At 37.1% G+C, this 17,069-nt stretch overlaps 9 protein-coding genes across 9 annotated transcripts; 5 read left to right on the top strand and 4 right to left on the bottom strand.

The window, feature by feature from the left end:
* Positions 1–128: 128 nt before the first annotated feature.
* Positions 129–1,034, top strand: FDP41_004605 (uncharacterized protein; the record flags this gene model as incomplete). The annotated part of the gene is made up of 1 exon (XM_044708038.1): positions 129–1,034. One exon carries the CDS (start codon positions 129–131, stop codon positions 1,032–1,034), a length of 906 nt encoding a protein of 301 aa, XP_044561091.1.
* Positions 1,035–1,040: 6 nt separating this feature from the next.
* Positions 1,041–2,443, bottom strand: FDP41_004604 (uncharacterized protein; the record flags this gene model as incomplete). Its single annotated transcript, XM_044708037.1, has 3 exons — positions 1,041–2,089; positions 2,140–2,269; positions 2,333–2,443. The coding sequence occupies 3 exons, from the start codon at positions 2,441–2,443 to the stop codon at positions 1,041–1,043; spliced, it is 1,290 nt and encodes a 429-aa protein (XP_044561090.1).
* A 976-nt stretch (positions 2,444–3,419) lies between these two features.
* FDP41_004603 (uncharacterized protein) lies at positions 3,420–6,599 on the top strand (the record flags this gene model as incomplete). The annotated part of the gene is made up of 1 exon (XM_044708036.1): positions 3,420–6,599. The coding sequence occupies one exon, from the start codon at positions 3,420–3,422 to the stop codon at positions 6,597–6,599; it is 3,180 nt and encodes a 1,059-aa protein (XP_044561089.1).
* Positions 6,600–6,602: 3 nt separating this feature from the next.
* On the bottom strand, positions 6,603–7,808 carry FDP41_004602 (uncharacterized protein; the record flags this gene model as incomplete). Its single annotated transcript, XM_044708035.1, has 4 exons — positions 6,603–6,841; positions 6,888–7,231; positions 7,293–7,530; positions 7,577–7,808. 4 exons carry the CDS (start codon positions 7,806–7,808, stop codon positions 6,603–6,605), a joined length of 1,053 nt encoding a protein of 350 aa, XP_044561088.1.
* Positions 7,809–8,074: 266 nt separating this feature from the next.
* On the bottom strand, positions 8,075–8,974 carry FDP41_004601 (uncharacterized protein; the record flags this gene model as incomplete). Its single annotated transcript, XM_044708034.1, has 1 exon — positions 8,075–8,974. One exon carries the CDS (start codon positions 8,972–8,974, stop codon positions 8,075–8,077), a length of 900 nt encoding a protein of 299 aa, XP_044561087.1.
* A 359-nt stretch (positions 8,975–9,333) lies between these two features.
* Positions 9,334–10,423, top strand: FDP41_004600 (uncharacterized protein; the record flags this gene model as incomplete). Its single annotated transcript, XM_044708033.1, has 3 exons — positions 9,334–9,497; positions 9,650–9,886; positions 9,967–10,423. 3 exons carry the CDS (start codon positions 9,334–9,336, stop codon positions 10,421–10,423), a joined length of 858 nt encoding a protein of 285 aa, XP_044561086.1.
* A 256-nt stretch (positions 10,424–10,679) lies between these two features.
* FDP41_004599 (uncharacterized protein) lies at positions 10,680–12,265 on the top strand (the record flags this gene model as incomplete). Its single annotated transcript, XM_044708030.1, has 4 exons — positions 10,680–11,244; positions 11,311–11,449; positions 11,498–11,562; positions 11,685–12,265. 4 exons carry the CDS (start codon positions 10,680–10,682, stop codon positions 12,263–12,265), a joined length of 1,350 nt encoding a protein of 449 aa, XP_044561085.1.
* A 92-nt stretch (positions 12,266–12,357) lies between these two features.
* FDP41_004598 (uncharacterized protein) lies at positions 12,358–13,512 on the bottom strand (the record flags this gene model as incomplete). The annotated part of the gene is made up of 1 exon (XM_044708029.1): positions 12,358–13,512. The coding sequence occupies one exon, from the start codon at positions 13,510–13,512 to the stop codon at positions 12,358–12,360; it is 1,155 nt and encodes a 384-aa protein (XP_044561084.1).
* A 575-nt stretch (positions 13,513–14,087) lies between these two features.
* FDP41_004597 (uncharacterized protein) lies at positions 14,088–16,050 on the top strand (the record flags this gene model as incomplete). Its single annotated transcript, XM_044708028.1, has 2 exons — positions 14,088–14,343; positions 14,396–16,050. 2 exons carry the CDS (start codon positions 14,088–14,090, stop codon positions 16,048–16,050), a joined length of 1,911 nt encoding a protein of 636 aa, XP_044561083.1.
* Between the last annotated feature and the right edge of the window lie 1,019 nt (positions 16,051–17,069).

Here is a 17,069-nt window from a genome sequence, read left to right as displayed (position 1 = left end):
GAAATTAATGAATGTAAAGAATATTTTGAAACTCTTGATGATACAGCACAACGTGTTTTGCTTGGTTGAACGATCAGTCGGAAAGTTCTGTACAGGAGTTTGATTGCCTTGAAATTCAAGTGCAAAAAATGCTTCAATCTCCTCTTTCTCACTCCACTGGGAGTCATTCTCCTTCTTCCATCAAAGTCGGAGACTCAGTTTTGTTTCATTACAGAATTTCTGCTCTAACACAAGATCGTTCCGAATGGGAAACGATAGAAGACTCATTCGAGATAGACAAGCCCCTTCTAATTGTAATTGGAAAACAACAAACTCAATTTAAAGAAATTGAAGAGAAATTAATTGGCTTGACAGTCGGAGAGTCGACTGAATTTGAGTCCGAAAAAGATGCCATTAGATATTCTATAAAACTTCAATTATTGAAAATTATCCAAACGAACAATATTTCCAATACAGACTGGGATATGAACGAAACAGAATTGTACAATCTAACCCTTTCTAAAAAGGAGGAAGGGAATATATTCTTTTCTCAAGGAAAGTATATTTCCTCATCAAGGTGTTATAGAAAAGGAATTAAATTGCTAAGAAAAATTGATAAAAGTAAATGGGATGAGGAAGATAGAAAGATAAGAGACCTTCTTATAACATTATTTAACAACTTGTTAACATGTGAAATGAAACTGAAAAGATATGGCAATGTTGTGAAATTCAGTACGGAATGCATTGAAAACATTGGAGCCAATGTAAAAAGCTATTTCAAGAGAGCAGAGGCTCACATGAGCGAGGGAAACTTTTCTTTGGCCATACAAGATTTCAAGCAAGCACAACAACTCTTGTCCACCATAAGCCCAAACGACAACATTGCAATTATTAGTAAGATAATTACTGGCTCAGCAAAGACAAACACCACCGATTCAGTTGAACTGTACAAGCAAATGTCAAATCTTATTGAATCGGAGTTGAACAAGTGTCGCAAATTGGAGACTGAATACAATCAAAACATGAAAAATATGTTTAAAAATATATTTCAATAATAACATTTATGGACATTTTCTAAGCAAACACTGAGCAGCTCCAGTCTCATCGAATTCTGATTTCGAAATCCACATTTGCTGAAAACCTCCTAAACTGGCAAGAATTGAACCTCCAATGAAAGAAGTATATTTTCTTTCTTGTAAATGAGCAAGAGCTGTTTGATTAGAGCCTGATGGATTAGATGTTGTTGTAGAATGTTGCTTTGTGTTCAAAGGTGGCTTCACCTTTGCATTACTTGGAGCGATTCTAGATAATTCAATTTCATATCTGGATGGAAGGTTTGGAATAAGGGTGGTTCCTCCAGTCAAAATAATATTTGAATACAATTCTTTTCTAAGATCAACATCGCACTTATTAATCGATTCGTAGCTCAGTTTGTGAATTCCGTATTCTTCGTTAAATAACAACTCGCAAATTGACTCTCTTTCATTTCCAATCTCTATTTCTATTCCGTCATTCATTTCATAAGATACAATTGGAATGGAAGTGTTATTTTGAGTGTTCCTCTCAGCAACACGCAACAAACTAATCTTGATATCACTAACAATTCTATTTTTAAAGTATTCATTAAATGACATAGTGAGACCTGGGATTTCAGATTCAATAATTTTAGCTGATTTTGAGCTGGGGAGTGGAGTGTTTCTCTGCTTTGTAAATTGATGAGGTGCTAGAATATCTTTACCATTTCTTTTAGAGACAATTAATTTTCTTAATTCATCATCTAAAGCCTTTCCTCCGATTTTGTTTGTTTTGATAACAGATCTTTGCAAAGCATATCCATCAAGAACCGGAGTGACAGTGGTAAAATTATGGCCACTATCAACAACAAGAGCAGTGTACTTTCCATTTGCAAAGCAACTTAGGACTGGTTGTTTGGATAAGAAAAAATTAGGCGCATTAAATGTTTCAAAAATCAACGATGTGAGTTTTTCTCTATTTTGAGAAGAACTTGTTGGTACTTCTGTCATTAAAAGAGGATGTTCATTTGTTCGAACTCCAAGTCTTTCGTCGTAAATATAATTTAACAATCGTTCCATATAATCTAGATTGCAAACTTTTGAATTAGGTTGTTAGTAAATGATTATCAACAATATCATCACCTACTCTCACCGGATTCGGGATCAAAAATGTTTTCAATCTCCATGTGTGGTCTTGCAAATGATATTTCCTTCAATCCCAAATAATAATTGGAGACCTTTGATTTGTCCTCCTTCTCATAAACTACACCAGCAACCTATTGCTCATTTTGTAAATAGTGGTGATTAGTGGTGATCAGAGACAACAAATAATAACATACCGAAGGAACAACAGCTTTTGGGTTCTCTTCTCCAGCAAATCCGGCCTTTGTGGTGTGAGATCCAACATCCACCACAATCGCTCCGACTTCATCACCCGCATAGGAACTCATTTTTTTTAGAGCAAACAATTTTATTGAAAGTTTGATTGACCCCAAGTGGGATCGGTCATTTTTAGAGCAAAAAATGAGCGATGATGGCTGTATCTTGTACTGTGTTGTGGCAAAAGGGAATAAGGGTACGTTGGGGTAGAATGACATTGAAGAACCTCTTTTAACGATCTTCTAGTACTAGCAGAGTTCACAAACCCTTTGGTAAAATATGGTAACTTCCAAAGAGTTTCGTTAAAAATTTTAGAGAAAATTCCTCCTCTTAATTCAAAGATGATTTATTCATATGACTCTTACAATTTTTCATTTGAGGTTTCCGATGAAATTACATTCATGTGCATGAGTGATAGGTCCTTCAGTATGGCACAATGCTTTAAATTTATTCAGAATATTAAAGAGGAGTAAGTGCAATAAAGCATTTATGATCAGTTTACTGATCGGAAAAAGATGGTTTAGGTTGTACAGTGACTCTGGGAAAACAACCACACACAATTATGCTATGAACAAGTCTTTCAAACCATTTCTTAAGAGCAAGATGAACTATTTCAACAATGATCTGGAGGCCAATAAGCTCCGAAAAATCAAAAATCAAATTCAAGAAATTCAAAACATAATGATTACCAATATTGATAAAGTTATTGAGAGAGGTGAACGAATTGATATTCTCGTAGGAAAGACGGACGAGTTGGTTGTAAGGGCCGAAGAATTTAAAAGGAAAACACATGAATTGAAAAGATCAGTCATCTCAAGCTGGTGCAAGGCATCTATTATTTGTGTTTGTGTTGTCGTTGCCACTGTTGCGATTCTTTTTTTGTATTTCTGCAGTGGCTTCGATTGTTTGAGTGAATAACAATAGAAGGCCTTTCTTTCTATTAAACACACGAATTTCTAAAAATTAATTTGTATGACCGTTAAAAACGTTGTTTCGTTTATTAAAAAAAATTAAATATTTTCAAAAATACAATTTTTCAAACAAAAAATGCCTTCAAGCGATAAAGCATTCCATCACATAGTTTATTCAGAGACAAACCATAAGGTCGAAGTAACGGCTGTCGGTAACAGCAAAACATCTTCAAAGAAACAAAATTCTGGTACTTTCAAACAGCCAACAAAACACGATACAAACGTTGCAGGTAGCACCCGATCAGACAGAACCATTCCGTTGCAAACAACATCGTTTCAATCATCACATAAATCTCTTGTGGCAGCGAACAACAACCATGTTTGGGATCAGTGTTATGCACACTGTTTACCCCCTTTATCTCATCAGATACAGTCACTTCCATTAATTCCGAGCTGCATCAAAGATGAGCTAGGTTTGCCTTCCTCTCAAAAATCCTTGTGCCATTCTCTGAATAGAATTGGTAACCCCTCGTGCATTTCAGATGGAACAACACAATGCAGAGAATTGGATTTGAACAGTGGATTTAACGGTACCTCCTCGTCTTTGTCGCATTCCTTCTTTTCTTATGCAAATTCTCAAATTGCTGCATCCTCCCAAAACAACATGCAATTGTATAATCGGTATGATCCATGGAATGAAAAGGTGAATGGGTTTTACCATACTCACATTTCAGGAAATATAACGTCACAAAACACCCAAGCCTTTAGCTTGTCTCTTCACACGCCTCAACTGAGCACCTACTCCAACATGGCTCAACCCCTCCAATTCAGCAATTCCTACTGTGTCCAAGATGATTCCAAATGTTTAGATGGTAACCACCAAGGACACATTGAAACCCATTCGAATGAATCACAACAGCTGGAATCTTTTTTCAACAAACAACCAACGCCGTCCCATGTGAATCAAACCATTCATGTCCAATCACAAGAGCCCCTTTCTTCCCTATCTTGGCTTTCTCGTAATGATTCAACAGTTGATAGTCTATCCAAGTCATTGCAAACCTCTCTCACAGTTTCTACTGTTCCTCTCCAAGCTGTAAATGACATAGAGGTCACATACCCACCGAACATGACCAACAACTGCTCCATTTCATTTTCTTCGAAGCAAGGGTTTGCCCACACAAGAGCTAGTTCATCTGACCAAGTGGACCTTATCACCGAAGGAAATTGGCATGAGCCCTATGAAAAGGCAATTCAAAATCCATCAATCAATGTCCACCCGAATGGATACAGTAGCGTTCCGAACTCTCCATCAAAACATCGAAGAATGGGTTCTAACAGCACAATCCAAAATCCCGCCTCTCTCAACCTTAACTTAAATTTGGTTCACAATACCACCGATATCGGAGCAGAGGGCAATAATGGTCCAACTTCGCCTTCCAAGAAGGAATCTAGTGACGACAAAGTTGCCCTTAAAGAATTCCAAAATTTGCTTAAGAATTACGAGCCACTGGGGTATGAACGAGCTAAGAGTTTAACCATGAATTACCTAAATGATCCTAAATGTTCACTCGAAAGACACATGCATTGGAGAGTTCACATGGAATTAGCTGATTTGGCAAAAAGAGAAAACCTTCTTGAACAAGCTCGTTTAGAATTTTGTACTGTAAACAAAATGCAACCAAATGCAAGCCAAGGATGGCTTGAATATGCTAAACTTGAGGAAGAAAGTGGTAACAATGAGAAATGTGGACGGTTGCTCTTGGAAGGATTGGACAAGTGCAAACACAACGAATCTCTTCTCATAAAAGCCATCAAGCATTTCGAGCAAAACGATGACTTGCAGACTTCCAGAAGTATATTAGGTAGACTAAAGGGACAAAAGCCAGAAACATGCTGGAAGATTCTTTTGGAAGGAGCATTGCTTGAATCTCGTGCAGGCAACGTTAACGTTGCTCGAAAAGTATTTAAATACCTCATGAAGAATGTTCATCGTCATGGCCCGATCTACTACGAAGCGTACAAGCTTGAGGAAAAGTGTGAACAATTCGATCAAGCTCTCAATATTGTCGAACAAGGTCTTATTGCCAATCCTCGTTATGGGCCTCTTTGGTTTGCGGCACTACGACTGTATGAAAGAAAACTTGATAGAGCAGTTGACATGGAAAGTAAGGAACAATGCCTGACAGAGGTTCGTCAATGTATTTCTAGAGCTGCAAAAAGCATTAGTAAGGAACTCAAGTGGAAAGTGTACTTTGAACTTGCTCAATTTGAGGAACGTGCAAGTCATTTACAGCTCTCACGAAAAGCCTACAGCAAGAGTGCAATCAAGGCTCTCGAAAATTTACGTTGGAAGGTTTGGCTTGCTGGATCGAGAACAGAGCTAAATGCTGGGAATATTGAAATTTCTCGCATGCTTTTGAATAGAGCTTTGCAGGAAGTTCCAAGCAAGACCAAAGCTGTAGTACTGATTGAATGTGCAAGATTAGAAGAATTTTGTAATCATCTTGACAAGGCTCGTGATTTTTTGAATCGTGCAAAACAAGAAGCAAAACACGAATGGAAAGTATTTTTGGAAAGTATTCTTCTTGAAATGAGAGCTGGAAATATCGAACAAGCAACCTGTGAAGCTTTGGAAGCTTTGCAAATTCACAGAGGAACAGGTCGTCTGTGGGCCATCCTAATCCAACTACATCACATGAAGGGAAATATTGTTGAATGTTGTCGTGTATTTAAGGAAGCTCTTGAAGAGGTTCCAAAAAGTGGCGAAGTGTGGTGTGAAGGAGCCCGTATCGCTCTTAATCCTTTATCACCCAAGTTCTCTTTAGAGAAGGCAAAAAGGTGCCTTGACTTTGCGATCAAGTTTACTCCTCAATATGGAGACAGTTTTATTGAGTACTTGAGATTAGAATTACTGACTAGAGGCCCTTCGATTCCAAACAGTGCCGCTGCTCCTGTCTCTACCACGAACAGCAATGAGGCCCAAGAGCACATTGAAAATATGTGTGTAAATGCTGATCCTAACTATGGACCTCTTTGGTTCCACTGTAAGTCCCATCCTCTTGACTCCACACGACAAGTGTTGAGAAGGGCTAAGGAAATGTTAATGTCTGAACTCGCTCAACAAAAAGAAACTTATCAACATGCAATCATGACCAGACATTCTAAGAAGACTAAATTTCTTGAAGGAGACAAATCGAGAGAAATTAGAACATTTATTACTGGATTATGCTCATTGAATCAAATGTATAACAACCACAATCTTAGTTTTGAAATGCGAAAGAAGTATATTTACTTGAACGAGATATCAGTTTAATGTTCAATCAATGCCTTTGTTCTTCAAATACAAAAATCCTATAACACAAAATGAAATGGAGATAACTGAACCAACAAGCAATCCCTTGCGAACATTTCTTACCGTTTCGTAGTGTGGAATTGCACCCGATTGCATGTGTTCCTTAATACTTTTGATAAAGGCCTCTTCGCATGTCAAAGGATTATATCCAAGCTTTGAAATGGCCTTTTGAGAAGAATAGGCGTTGTTTTGTTCCATACAATCTGAAACTCAGGGATGAACCAATAAACTCAAAGCAAACCAACATACCGATTGTATCAGAAGCAAAGAGAAACGAGGCCCTTTGAATTCCAAAAATCATCCATCTAGCCCAATTAATCACAGGGCTCAACAAGCCAACCATAAACCTGAACACAGGAAGAGGAATAGAAAACAAAGGAGTTGGCCATCCAGTTTGTACACAACAAACGTCTAAAATACGTCTAACAGTAGACGATTCTTTTGGTCCAATAATAAAAAGCTCTGAAAATGTTTCCTCACTCTTTGTTTCGCTGTATTGAAAACACAACTCGACAGCCCTGCAAACGTCATTAATGTGAACAAACGAAATAAGCCCTTTTTCGCAATTACCTGGATATGCCACTGAATTGACGCTATATTGATCAGTAAATGGGTTTGTTACGTTTTTTTGTTTTTCAGAATCATTTCACATACCCAAAAGAAGAAGCTTGAATCATTTCAAAGGCAGCATATCTGTCTCCTAATCCTGTTACTCCTGTAAATCTTAAAATGTACAAATGCTTTGGCCCCTGTGAGGGATTTTTTTGATATTCATCCAACATTTGTTCGAGTGCCTTTTCTGCCTCGAGTTTTGATTTTCCATATTCAAACACTGGGTGACACCGAGACGTTTCATCCATTGGAATACTTCCTTCAGAAGGTCCCATGGCCGCTGAAATAAAGGTTATTAAATCACAAGGGAGTGTTGGTGAACATACCTTGCGATGATGCAAAAATAAAAACCTTCTTTTCGGGGCTATTGAGAAACTCCTTAAATATTTGTTTGCTTCCTTCTATGTTGACGGATCTCATTCTTTCAATTAAAGAGGTCCCATTGCTGGAACAGCTGTTGAGAGGATGGAAATCCATCATTGCAGCTAAATGAACAACGGCTTGGCTGTCGTTTTTGTGGTGCTCAAATAAATCATGAAGAGAATCAAGTTGATCCATCTTGCAGCCAAAATGATGGACAAGTCTATTACAGTCTGTCTCGGGTCGCTCTAACGAAAGGGAAGAATTGATACTTCTACTTGTAGCAATTACCAAATAATTCTTTTCCAACAAGAAACGGGTCAAATGCCTCCCAATGAAACCCGTGCTGCCTGCATCGAAACTTAATATTTATTATTTGTTAATGATAGGTTGATCAACTGACCTGTTACAATGACGCCTGAAATTGTTGCCATTTTTTTATTGGAAAAGAGTGTTGCGTGGTCTTATTTGTGTTGCTGTTTGGCCATTCGCAATCCTGACAAAACTCCTAATCTATATCCATGCAAAATGAATATGAAATGATCGTCTGATTTAGCTAAATGTTTCGCCTCAAGAAACAATTGACGTATTTCCTCATCCGTTCGACACATATCAAAAAGCAGCGACGAATATTGTTCCAAAAACGAAGTTGCCTGTGTTGTTTGAACATTCTGACCAGCATGATCGCCGTTATGATTTTGATTTGTCTGTTGTGGCATTGTTTGGTGTCCTCCTTGTCTGCATTGATTTTTCTCAGACTCTTTGATCGAAGAGGTCACAAACTCTTTTTCACTTTGGGTGTTGAACCCAAGAGAATGGCTAGATAAATTCAAATTATCCTTCGCGTTGGAGTCAGCAAAAACTGACAAGTGGTTGCTGGTTAATTCCTCTGCTGCTAAATTTGAAAGTGAAGGAATTAAAAAACTAGATTGGCTGTTTGTGTTGTCAAACAGAAAAGACTCAGCACTATGAGTAAAAACTTTTTTAAGGAAGGAAAAATTGCTGTTACTAGCCTCATTGTGCTGTTGTTCGTTCTCTTTCTCTGAAATATGTTGCTCGACTCCTATGGTAAAAGGTATCGTAGTTGTTGATGAACTAGATCCACTGTTTGATGCTTGCATCCAATTATTAAATCCTATAGAATTGCTACTACTTTGTCCTGTACTGGATGCTGAACAAGATGTAATATTTTGGGCTGGTTCAATCGATTCGACACTTTTTTTGTCCTCACTAGTTTTTGGTTGTTTTGTGTTGTCCTTTCCAGATTTTGTTTGATTCTTTCTCTTCTTTGTCTTCTTTTCTGCCTCTTGTTCACGACTGACTATAGCAGACGAAGATGAGATGATGTCATCAGATTTCTTCATTTGCATCCGATATTTCTGCAAGTGACTTTTGATGTGATCGGTCTTCATCAACAACACATCAGCTACTCAAGTACAATCATTGGCCATGTGTACCTACCGTTACGTATGAAACGCCCATCATATTCTTAATTGCTTTTGGAGCTGCGTTCTCCAAGCCCAGAGCTTGAACAGCTTCCACAAATAAATTATGTAATTCATTGGTCCACGAGAGTCTATGTTTTTTCCTTCCTTTTGTGTTATCTTCGTTTGATGATTTTTCTGATGTAGAATCATCATGTTGTTTCCTTTTTTCTTTTTCATTGCTGGCTTTTCCACAGCTGGTCCGCTCTGCAGTGCCATCACCGAGCATTTTTATAAAAATGGGCGGTCTCATTTCCCGTTTGCTTTTTCAACCACCAGAACCAGCCAGCTACACAAAGTCAGACAAGTACATCTTTCTGGAATGCGAAGACAAGAAAGTTGTTGATGAAAGAGGGCAAAAAGTGAATGTCAAAATACCGCTCGTGTTCTTGGAATGTAAAGGGTACGTTCGATCATAGAAATTTATTTTAAAAATCTGTTGTGATCGTGATGATGCGTTTTTTGAAAAACGGGCGGTTCTTGACAATCGTCGGCCTCATCAATTATTATTATTTAACATTATTATTATTTATTGTTATTTTCATCAACAATTAGATCCGATCTTTGTTTATTGTACAGCCACGGTAACGCCACTGACTTAGGTCAAACAATGCCATACCTGGAGCTTCTTCGCAGTTCTTTAAAGATCAACGTTTGTGGGTACGAATATCAAGGATATGGAATATCTGAGCCAAAAGTAAGCTGCTCAGAACCTAGAGTGTATGCCAGCATTGAAGCAGCCGTCAAATATTTAAAGACAGAAAGAGGTTTCTCAGAAGATAGAATAATAGTGTATGTATTAGTGATAAGATTCATGATAATAACAAGAGATTTCAAATATTTGTGTGATAACACAAATTCATGAAATGCAGATTTGGTACATCTCTTGGCACTGGACCAAGTACTTATATTGCCTCCAAAGAAAATTCAAACTTTAGAGGAGTTATTCTTCAAAGCCCATTTACGACAGTTGTTCGTATCAAAGTCAATACCAACAAGAAGATTTTCTTTGACATGTTCAGAAACATTGATCGGATAGATAAAGTGAAATGCCCAGTTTTTATCATTCATGGAAAAGTTGACGAGGTGGTTCCATTTGAACACGGAGAGATTCTTCAACAAAAGGTGAAATACAAATATACACCTCTGTTTATAGACTATGCAGGTCACAACAATATTCTGGAAATTATGTCAGTGGAACGTTATCTTAAGCAAATATTTAAGTTCATTGTTTATTTGAATGAATTCAGAAATGGAAATCGTCATCTAGAAGATGCCAATGGCGGACAACAGAATAATGGAGCGAACTCTTCGTCAAACACTCAGTAATCATCAACTCCTTGTAACAATAACACTTAGCATACCTTATTCATTTAAAACATCCAAAATCACATTCAAGGATCAGTGATGAAGTATTGTATCAATCACTTTAGCTTCTGTTGACACGCATGAATAATTGTGTTGTTCATCATTTTACGAGAGAAAAATCTCACACTTCCTCTTTGTCCAATAAACTGTCCTTCAACTCTGACAAGATTGTGGGATTTATTATTCAAGCTCCTCACATGGTGAAGCTCAACAAAAAATGAGACAAAAGCAAACAGGTAAAGGCTTCAAAAAACCTCCTGCAAGAAAAACCGATGTACCATCATCACAAAAGAAAAGAGGTGCGGATATGATGTCCATTTCTGATTTTGAGGACACCAAAGTACATGAAGGAAATAACTATCAAGAACAAATTCATACCTCTAAAAAGAAAAAGAAAGCTAATCGAATGACTCAAAAGAAAAAACGAGCAAATATCACAGCATCGGACAAGCCTATTGTCCAAATACGTCAAAAAACAAGTCATGAGAGGACCTTGTATTACTTAGAACAGCTCATGTTGAAACACCAAATAACAAAAAGATTCCCACATTTAGCCTTCGAAAAAGTGGCTCACGGTTTTGACATTTATTTTCATCCAAACATCAATCTCAATGTAGACGAAGAGATTGACCAAAACCCCAACGCCACACAAGATGCTGCAACGTCAGAGAGTACAAACGTTATCAAATTTATAACATTGCTCAGCAATCTGTTGCCCATTCGAGATTTACAAAACAAATCCATTATGACAGGAGCCTTTCAAAAAGGAAAATTAGGAGGAGGTATTGTATCGTATACAAGTTTTTGACAATCATTTACGATCTATTATATTCATATATAAATTTTAGGCGTTCAAGTGATAGGAGCGTCTTCAAATCTGGAATCAAACAGCGATGCAGATACGTACTACATTGAAATTGCCCCTATTTATACAGGTGATCTTGTGTGTCTTCCTCAAAGATTATATAATAGTAGCGGGCAAATAGGGTAAGTATTTGAATATTTTACATTCTATTAAATCTTACAATTATAAAGACCCTTAGTTGTTTGTTACAAAGTTACCAATTCCCTGTTTTTTATTGACCCATATACTTTAAAAAGTAAGTATTTAACATCCAAAGTCTGCATTGATTGTATCCATTGTTATGTTCGTTTAAAATTGTTATTGGAATTCCTTTACTTATGTATTTGGAATGTGGTTGTTCGAATTACCGGTGAATAGCCCTTGAAGTGAGCTCTCAAACTTATTTTCAATCTCCATTTAGACCTCTATTGACAGCAACTCAATTGCTAGAATATACCGTAAATGACGTCGAGATGAAGAGAAATCATAAAGGTAGAGTTGTAAGTGCTCAATCAGGAAGATTCCAATTGGGCGAAGTATCTGTCGTTAAAACCTCTGAGCTTGGCATTTCTCATGACATACAAACATTTTGTCATCTTTCTCATTTGCTTGAGGCTGGAGACACTGTATATGGATATGATCTGAAGAATGCCAACTTCAATAATGAAGATTTATTAAGCTACAAGAAGCTTGTAGTACCTGATGTAATTATTGTTCGAAAAAAGTATGATTGGGATACACAACGAATTTGGACGTTAAAGCACTTTTGCATGGAGCCAGAAGGGAAAGATTACGAAACATTTTTGAACGAATTGGAAGAAGATCAAGAGCTGAGATCCAAAGTACTTCTTTTCAAGCATGAAAATTCAGAGACCATAGCCAGCAAGATTAAGTTTGATGGAGAGGGCAAAAACCCAAGAGTCAAGCTGGAGGAGCTATTGGAAGCATGGACTATTTAATGAGAGAAGTCGCGAACTGAATTCACACTAAATGGCTCATATCAATTTTTTCAAAAGGTTTTTATTGTTCAATTGGTTGGAATGAAATTGATTTAGAACTTCAAAGGTCTTGGAACTTCCCATGGGAATTCAGATCTTCCGAAATGACCGTAAGCTGCTGTGGGAGAGTAGATTGGCTTCAACAAATCCAAATCCTTGATAATGTGATATGGTCTCAAGTCAAAGTTCTTCTTGACAATTTCCAAAATATCAGAGTCTGTTCTGCCACCTTGTGCAGTTCCGTAAGTGTCAATATGAACGGACAATGGATGAGCGATACCAATAGCATATGCAACTTGAACCAAACATCTCTTGGCCAATCCGGCAGCGACAACGGATTTAGCAACCCAACGAGCTGCGTATGAAGCAGATCTATCCACCTTGGTTGGATCTTTTCCAGAGAAAGCACCACCACCATGAGCTCCCCAACCTCCATAAGTGTCAACAATAATCTTTCTTCCAGTCAAACCAGCATCACCTTGTGGACCTCCGATAACGAAACGACCGGATGGGTTAATGTGATAAATGGTTCGTTCGTCCAACAAATGAGAAGGAATTACTGGGATAATAACGTGTTCTTTCAATTGCTTTTGAATTTCCTCGTTGGTGATGTTTTCGTCATGTTGAGTAGAAATCAATAGGGTAGATACTCTCTTTGGTGTAAGATTTCCACCATCTTTCTCGTATTCAACTGTAACTTGGGTCTTACCATCGGGTCTAAGCCATGGCAAAGTACCATTCTTTCTGACCTCCGTCAATCTCTTTGCCAATTTAGAAGCCAACAAATGGGACAATGGCATCAGCTCCTCGGTTTCATCAGTGGCATATCCAAACATCAGTCCTTGATCACCAGCACCTAATTCTTCTTCCTTACGACCAACATGTACTCCTCCAGCAATATCAGGAGATTGTTGCTCAATAGCAACCAAAACGTTGCAAGTCTTGTAATCGAATCCCTTGCTTGAGTCGTCAAAACCAATCTTTTTGACAGCCTCTCTGACAATCTTTTGGAAGTCAAGAACTGCTTGAGTGGTAATTTCACCAAAGACCAAAATCATACCAGTCTTGCAACAGGTTTCACAAGCAACCTTTGAATATGGATCAATGCTCAAGCAAGCATCGAGAACAGCGTCAGAAATTTGGTCGCAAATCTTGTCTGGATGTCCTTCAGTTACGGACTCTGAGGAGAAGTGGAATGTTTCAACCATGGTGATGAACGAGAGGAGCGATGAAGAATTTTTTTCAACAACAATTTCAAAAATCTTTCGCAATTTTGTTGAGGACAAACGCTCCTTTCGGTTGGCCAGCAGCTGTTGTAAAGAAAACTCACTTTTGATTGGATGATTTGAATTTCTGGGAGAAGAAAATTTCGCTTGGAAATTCTCGGTAAAGTTTTCTTTGAATTCATTGAATGGACCATCACCAACGTTATTTGAATCCGTAACACTGCATGTGTTCCTTCGGCAATTATTGCTTCCTTTTGTATTATGTATCTATTGCTTCACAGAAGTCTTATGTGTGCGAAACGAGATTTTTCGCTGGAGTGAGCAGAGATTCGCTTGGATAATGGACTAGAATAAAGTACTTTTCTTCAGCGAAACTGGCTTGGCATCACCCAAAAACTGCGTTGCGAATGCATAAGAGAATGGTGTTCTGATCAGAGTAACAGGTGTTACTTCGCGAACCTTTCAAATAATACCAAAAAAATATTTCAAATTTTGGCTGCTCATTGAACTTGCCACATCTAATAATTGTCCAACTCAGTAACCCCAATCACGCAATAATGGATATCGAGTATATTTTTCTAGCCGAATTTGATATTGATAAAGGATCAATACTAAAAGTACAACATCCAACAGTATATCCTTATGATTCGGAATATTCAATCGCCAATTTGATGCTTCCCGATGGATCTCATAACTGCGTGGAAGATACAACTGTATTTTTTCTCAGAAGCAAACACAACAACCCATCTGATGATGCTGATAATGAAACATTTTATCATGTACTGAATGTTCAGAAGCAAAAGAAGTATGAAGGTTTGTGGTGCTTGAATATTTTTCTTTGATTTAATTTTATTAATTCAAACAGGGGTTAGAAGAGGAGCAAGAGTGAAAAGTTTGGCAATCGCCTCCAAAAAACCATATTGCTTTTCTCTCAGAGATTTATTGAGTAAAGCTTTAGATCAGATTTTTGATGCCTATGATCACACTATGTACAGCAAAGAAAGAAGAAAGTCAGATGATATGGATCTTTCAGAGCTGGATATTCAAGATGATGCTAAACTTATTGACAATCTTGTCCAAACTCTTGTTGAGCATATATTCGAAACTTGTAATGGAGTCAAAATTTCTAACCTTCCTATATATTCAGACCAAGAACGCATTTTCTGGAGATATGCATTAGCAAAATCAAAATTTACCAATTACAACCATACAACTTCATTTCAATATGGCAACAAAGTTGACCATATTACACTCTCCATCCCTCTTTGTTTATCAGAAAATGAGATTCAATATAGAATCAATGGAATAACGCAAGTTAGTCTTTGTAGACTTGTTAGCACCTTTAAAGAGGATACCATGCTAATCTATAATGCAATTTTGTATCAGAAACGGGTTATATTTTTCAGTTCTCAACAATTAGCAGGTCAAGTTGTCAACACAGTTCTATCCGCGGTTGCCATGTTTCCTGAAATGCATAATTTATTGAAAACTCGAACGTTTCCATATGCCAGTTTTTCTAATCTGGAGTTTTTAGATGTAGAGGGATACATTGTAGGTGTTTGTAATCCAATGTTTGCCTACAGAGAAGAATATTATGACGTATTGGTAGACATTGACAAGTCTGAAGTTAAAGTGAATCAATCCTTCACACAGGTTCATAAAGAGCGCAAGAAGATTGAGAAAAAAGAAAAAAAAGAGAAGAAAAAACAAAGAGCATCGAAAACCAACATCATGGATGCAAAACATTCAACAGAACCATCTCCCCAAGAAAAATCTCTTTTTGATTCAGTGTTAACAGATACTCTCGACATTATTGACTCGATTGGACATACAGTAGGAGTTACCAGACCAAAAACATTTGACGATATTTGTTATTTAACACAAGACGATTTATATTTTATTAAGGATTTAATAGAATTAATTCAATTCAAAACTCCAAAGTCAAGCGGTTTTGAAATATTAGAAGATTTAATTAGATCAAAATTTTATTATTACTCAAAAGAAATAATTGATTTGGCATTCGATCAAGAAAAGCAAATTCTGTATCAACAACAAATCTATTATGGAACCTCATCGGCCCATGAATCGATTTCAGATAACATCAAAAAAGCATTAGCTTGGAGAGCTACATCATCATTTAAACATAACAAAAAGAAATACAGATCAGGAAAGAGACAAATTTACATTTCACCAGAAATAATTGATTTGAAAAGCTGTGTTCAGAAGTTGCGGTCAAATATTTTGAATGAAGAAGAGCTTATTACCATGTTTCAATTGTTCATCAAGCACATAAATTCTAGAGAGGAAATATTGGAGTTTTTGACGTTTTTCCCTGAAAACGAAGGAGGTATTCATCCTATTGCATTGTGTACTTTGCATTCATCTGAATTGATGAGACTTTTAGGTGTCTCTTTTTTGAGAAAAATTGAATCAATTGACGAAGGAAAGCTGTTGGTCCAAAACATGAACATGTTTTTGCTGCTGGGTTACGACAGAGGTGCCAAACTGTACAACAATTAAACAACATTTCTATCAACAATTTATAGGAGTGAACAACCTTTCTTTTTTGGGATTTTCTTTGGTTGTTTTTCGCTCATATGTATGAATTGTTGAGGATCCAACACAGCTGCAATTGCATTCAGAAAAACCTCCTCCAAACCTTCCCTCGTTTTAGCACTGCATTCACAATAGGTCACGCAATTCATCGCTTTGCTTGCTTCCATTCCTTCTTTTTCAGAAACAATTGCATCACCAAATTCTTGAGCTTCCTTTATCGTTTTATGATCGTTTCTTAAATCTTTCTTTAATCCAACAAGAAGAATCGGAGTGTTTTTTGCATATGCTGCTTAATCTCAGGCAACCATTTTTGTTTCACATTATTAAGACTTATTTTCGAAGTGACTGAAAAGCATGCAAGAAACACATCAGTTTCGGAATAACTTAAGGGGCGTCTAATAATTCTTTTTAAGAACGTACACAAGTCTCTTTTAGTACTTACAAAGAGTCATAATCTTCTTGACCTGCCTGATGATAATTAGCGAAGAACAACTGACAGTTCGACTTACCGTGTCCTTCAAATGTGAGAGAATCTTCTGTACATTTCTGTGATTAAATAAAGTACATACCCACAATCCAAGGCTCACAGATTGGTTTCCATATAATGTATTGGCGTTGTAATTGTCAAAAACCGTTGGAACATAATCTAGTTCAATTTTCCAATATCATATTATTAATTTTGTTAAAATAAAAAGCATTGGAGTTCATCATACCTTCCGGAAATTGATTATTTGCGTAACAGTAAAGCATACCTAACAAATGTGAGAGGAAAGAACTCGAAACAAGCACTTACATGTTTTACCAACTGCTCCATCTCCGACTACAACCACCTGGCAAGACCTGTTTGAAATAAAGCTCGACATAAGGCTTACCTTAACAGATGTGTCCATTTTTTTTCATGGTGGTGAAGCGCAAAAAATGTCCCAACCAAGAACCTCCAAATAAGACGGAATACTCAAAGAGTGTAAAATTGGAATCAAAGA

This window comes from Naegleria fowleri (genome assembly GCF_008403515.1).
Source record: "Naegleria fowleri strain ATCC 30894 chromosome Unknown tig38, whole genome shotgun sequence".
Lineage (NCBI taxonomy): Eukaryota > Heterolobosea > Eutetramitea > Acrasida > Naegleriidae > Naegleria > Naegleria fowleri.
This window is presented reverse-complemented; position numbering and strand designations above follow the sequence as displayed.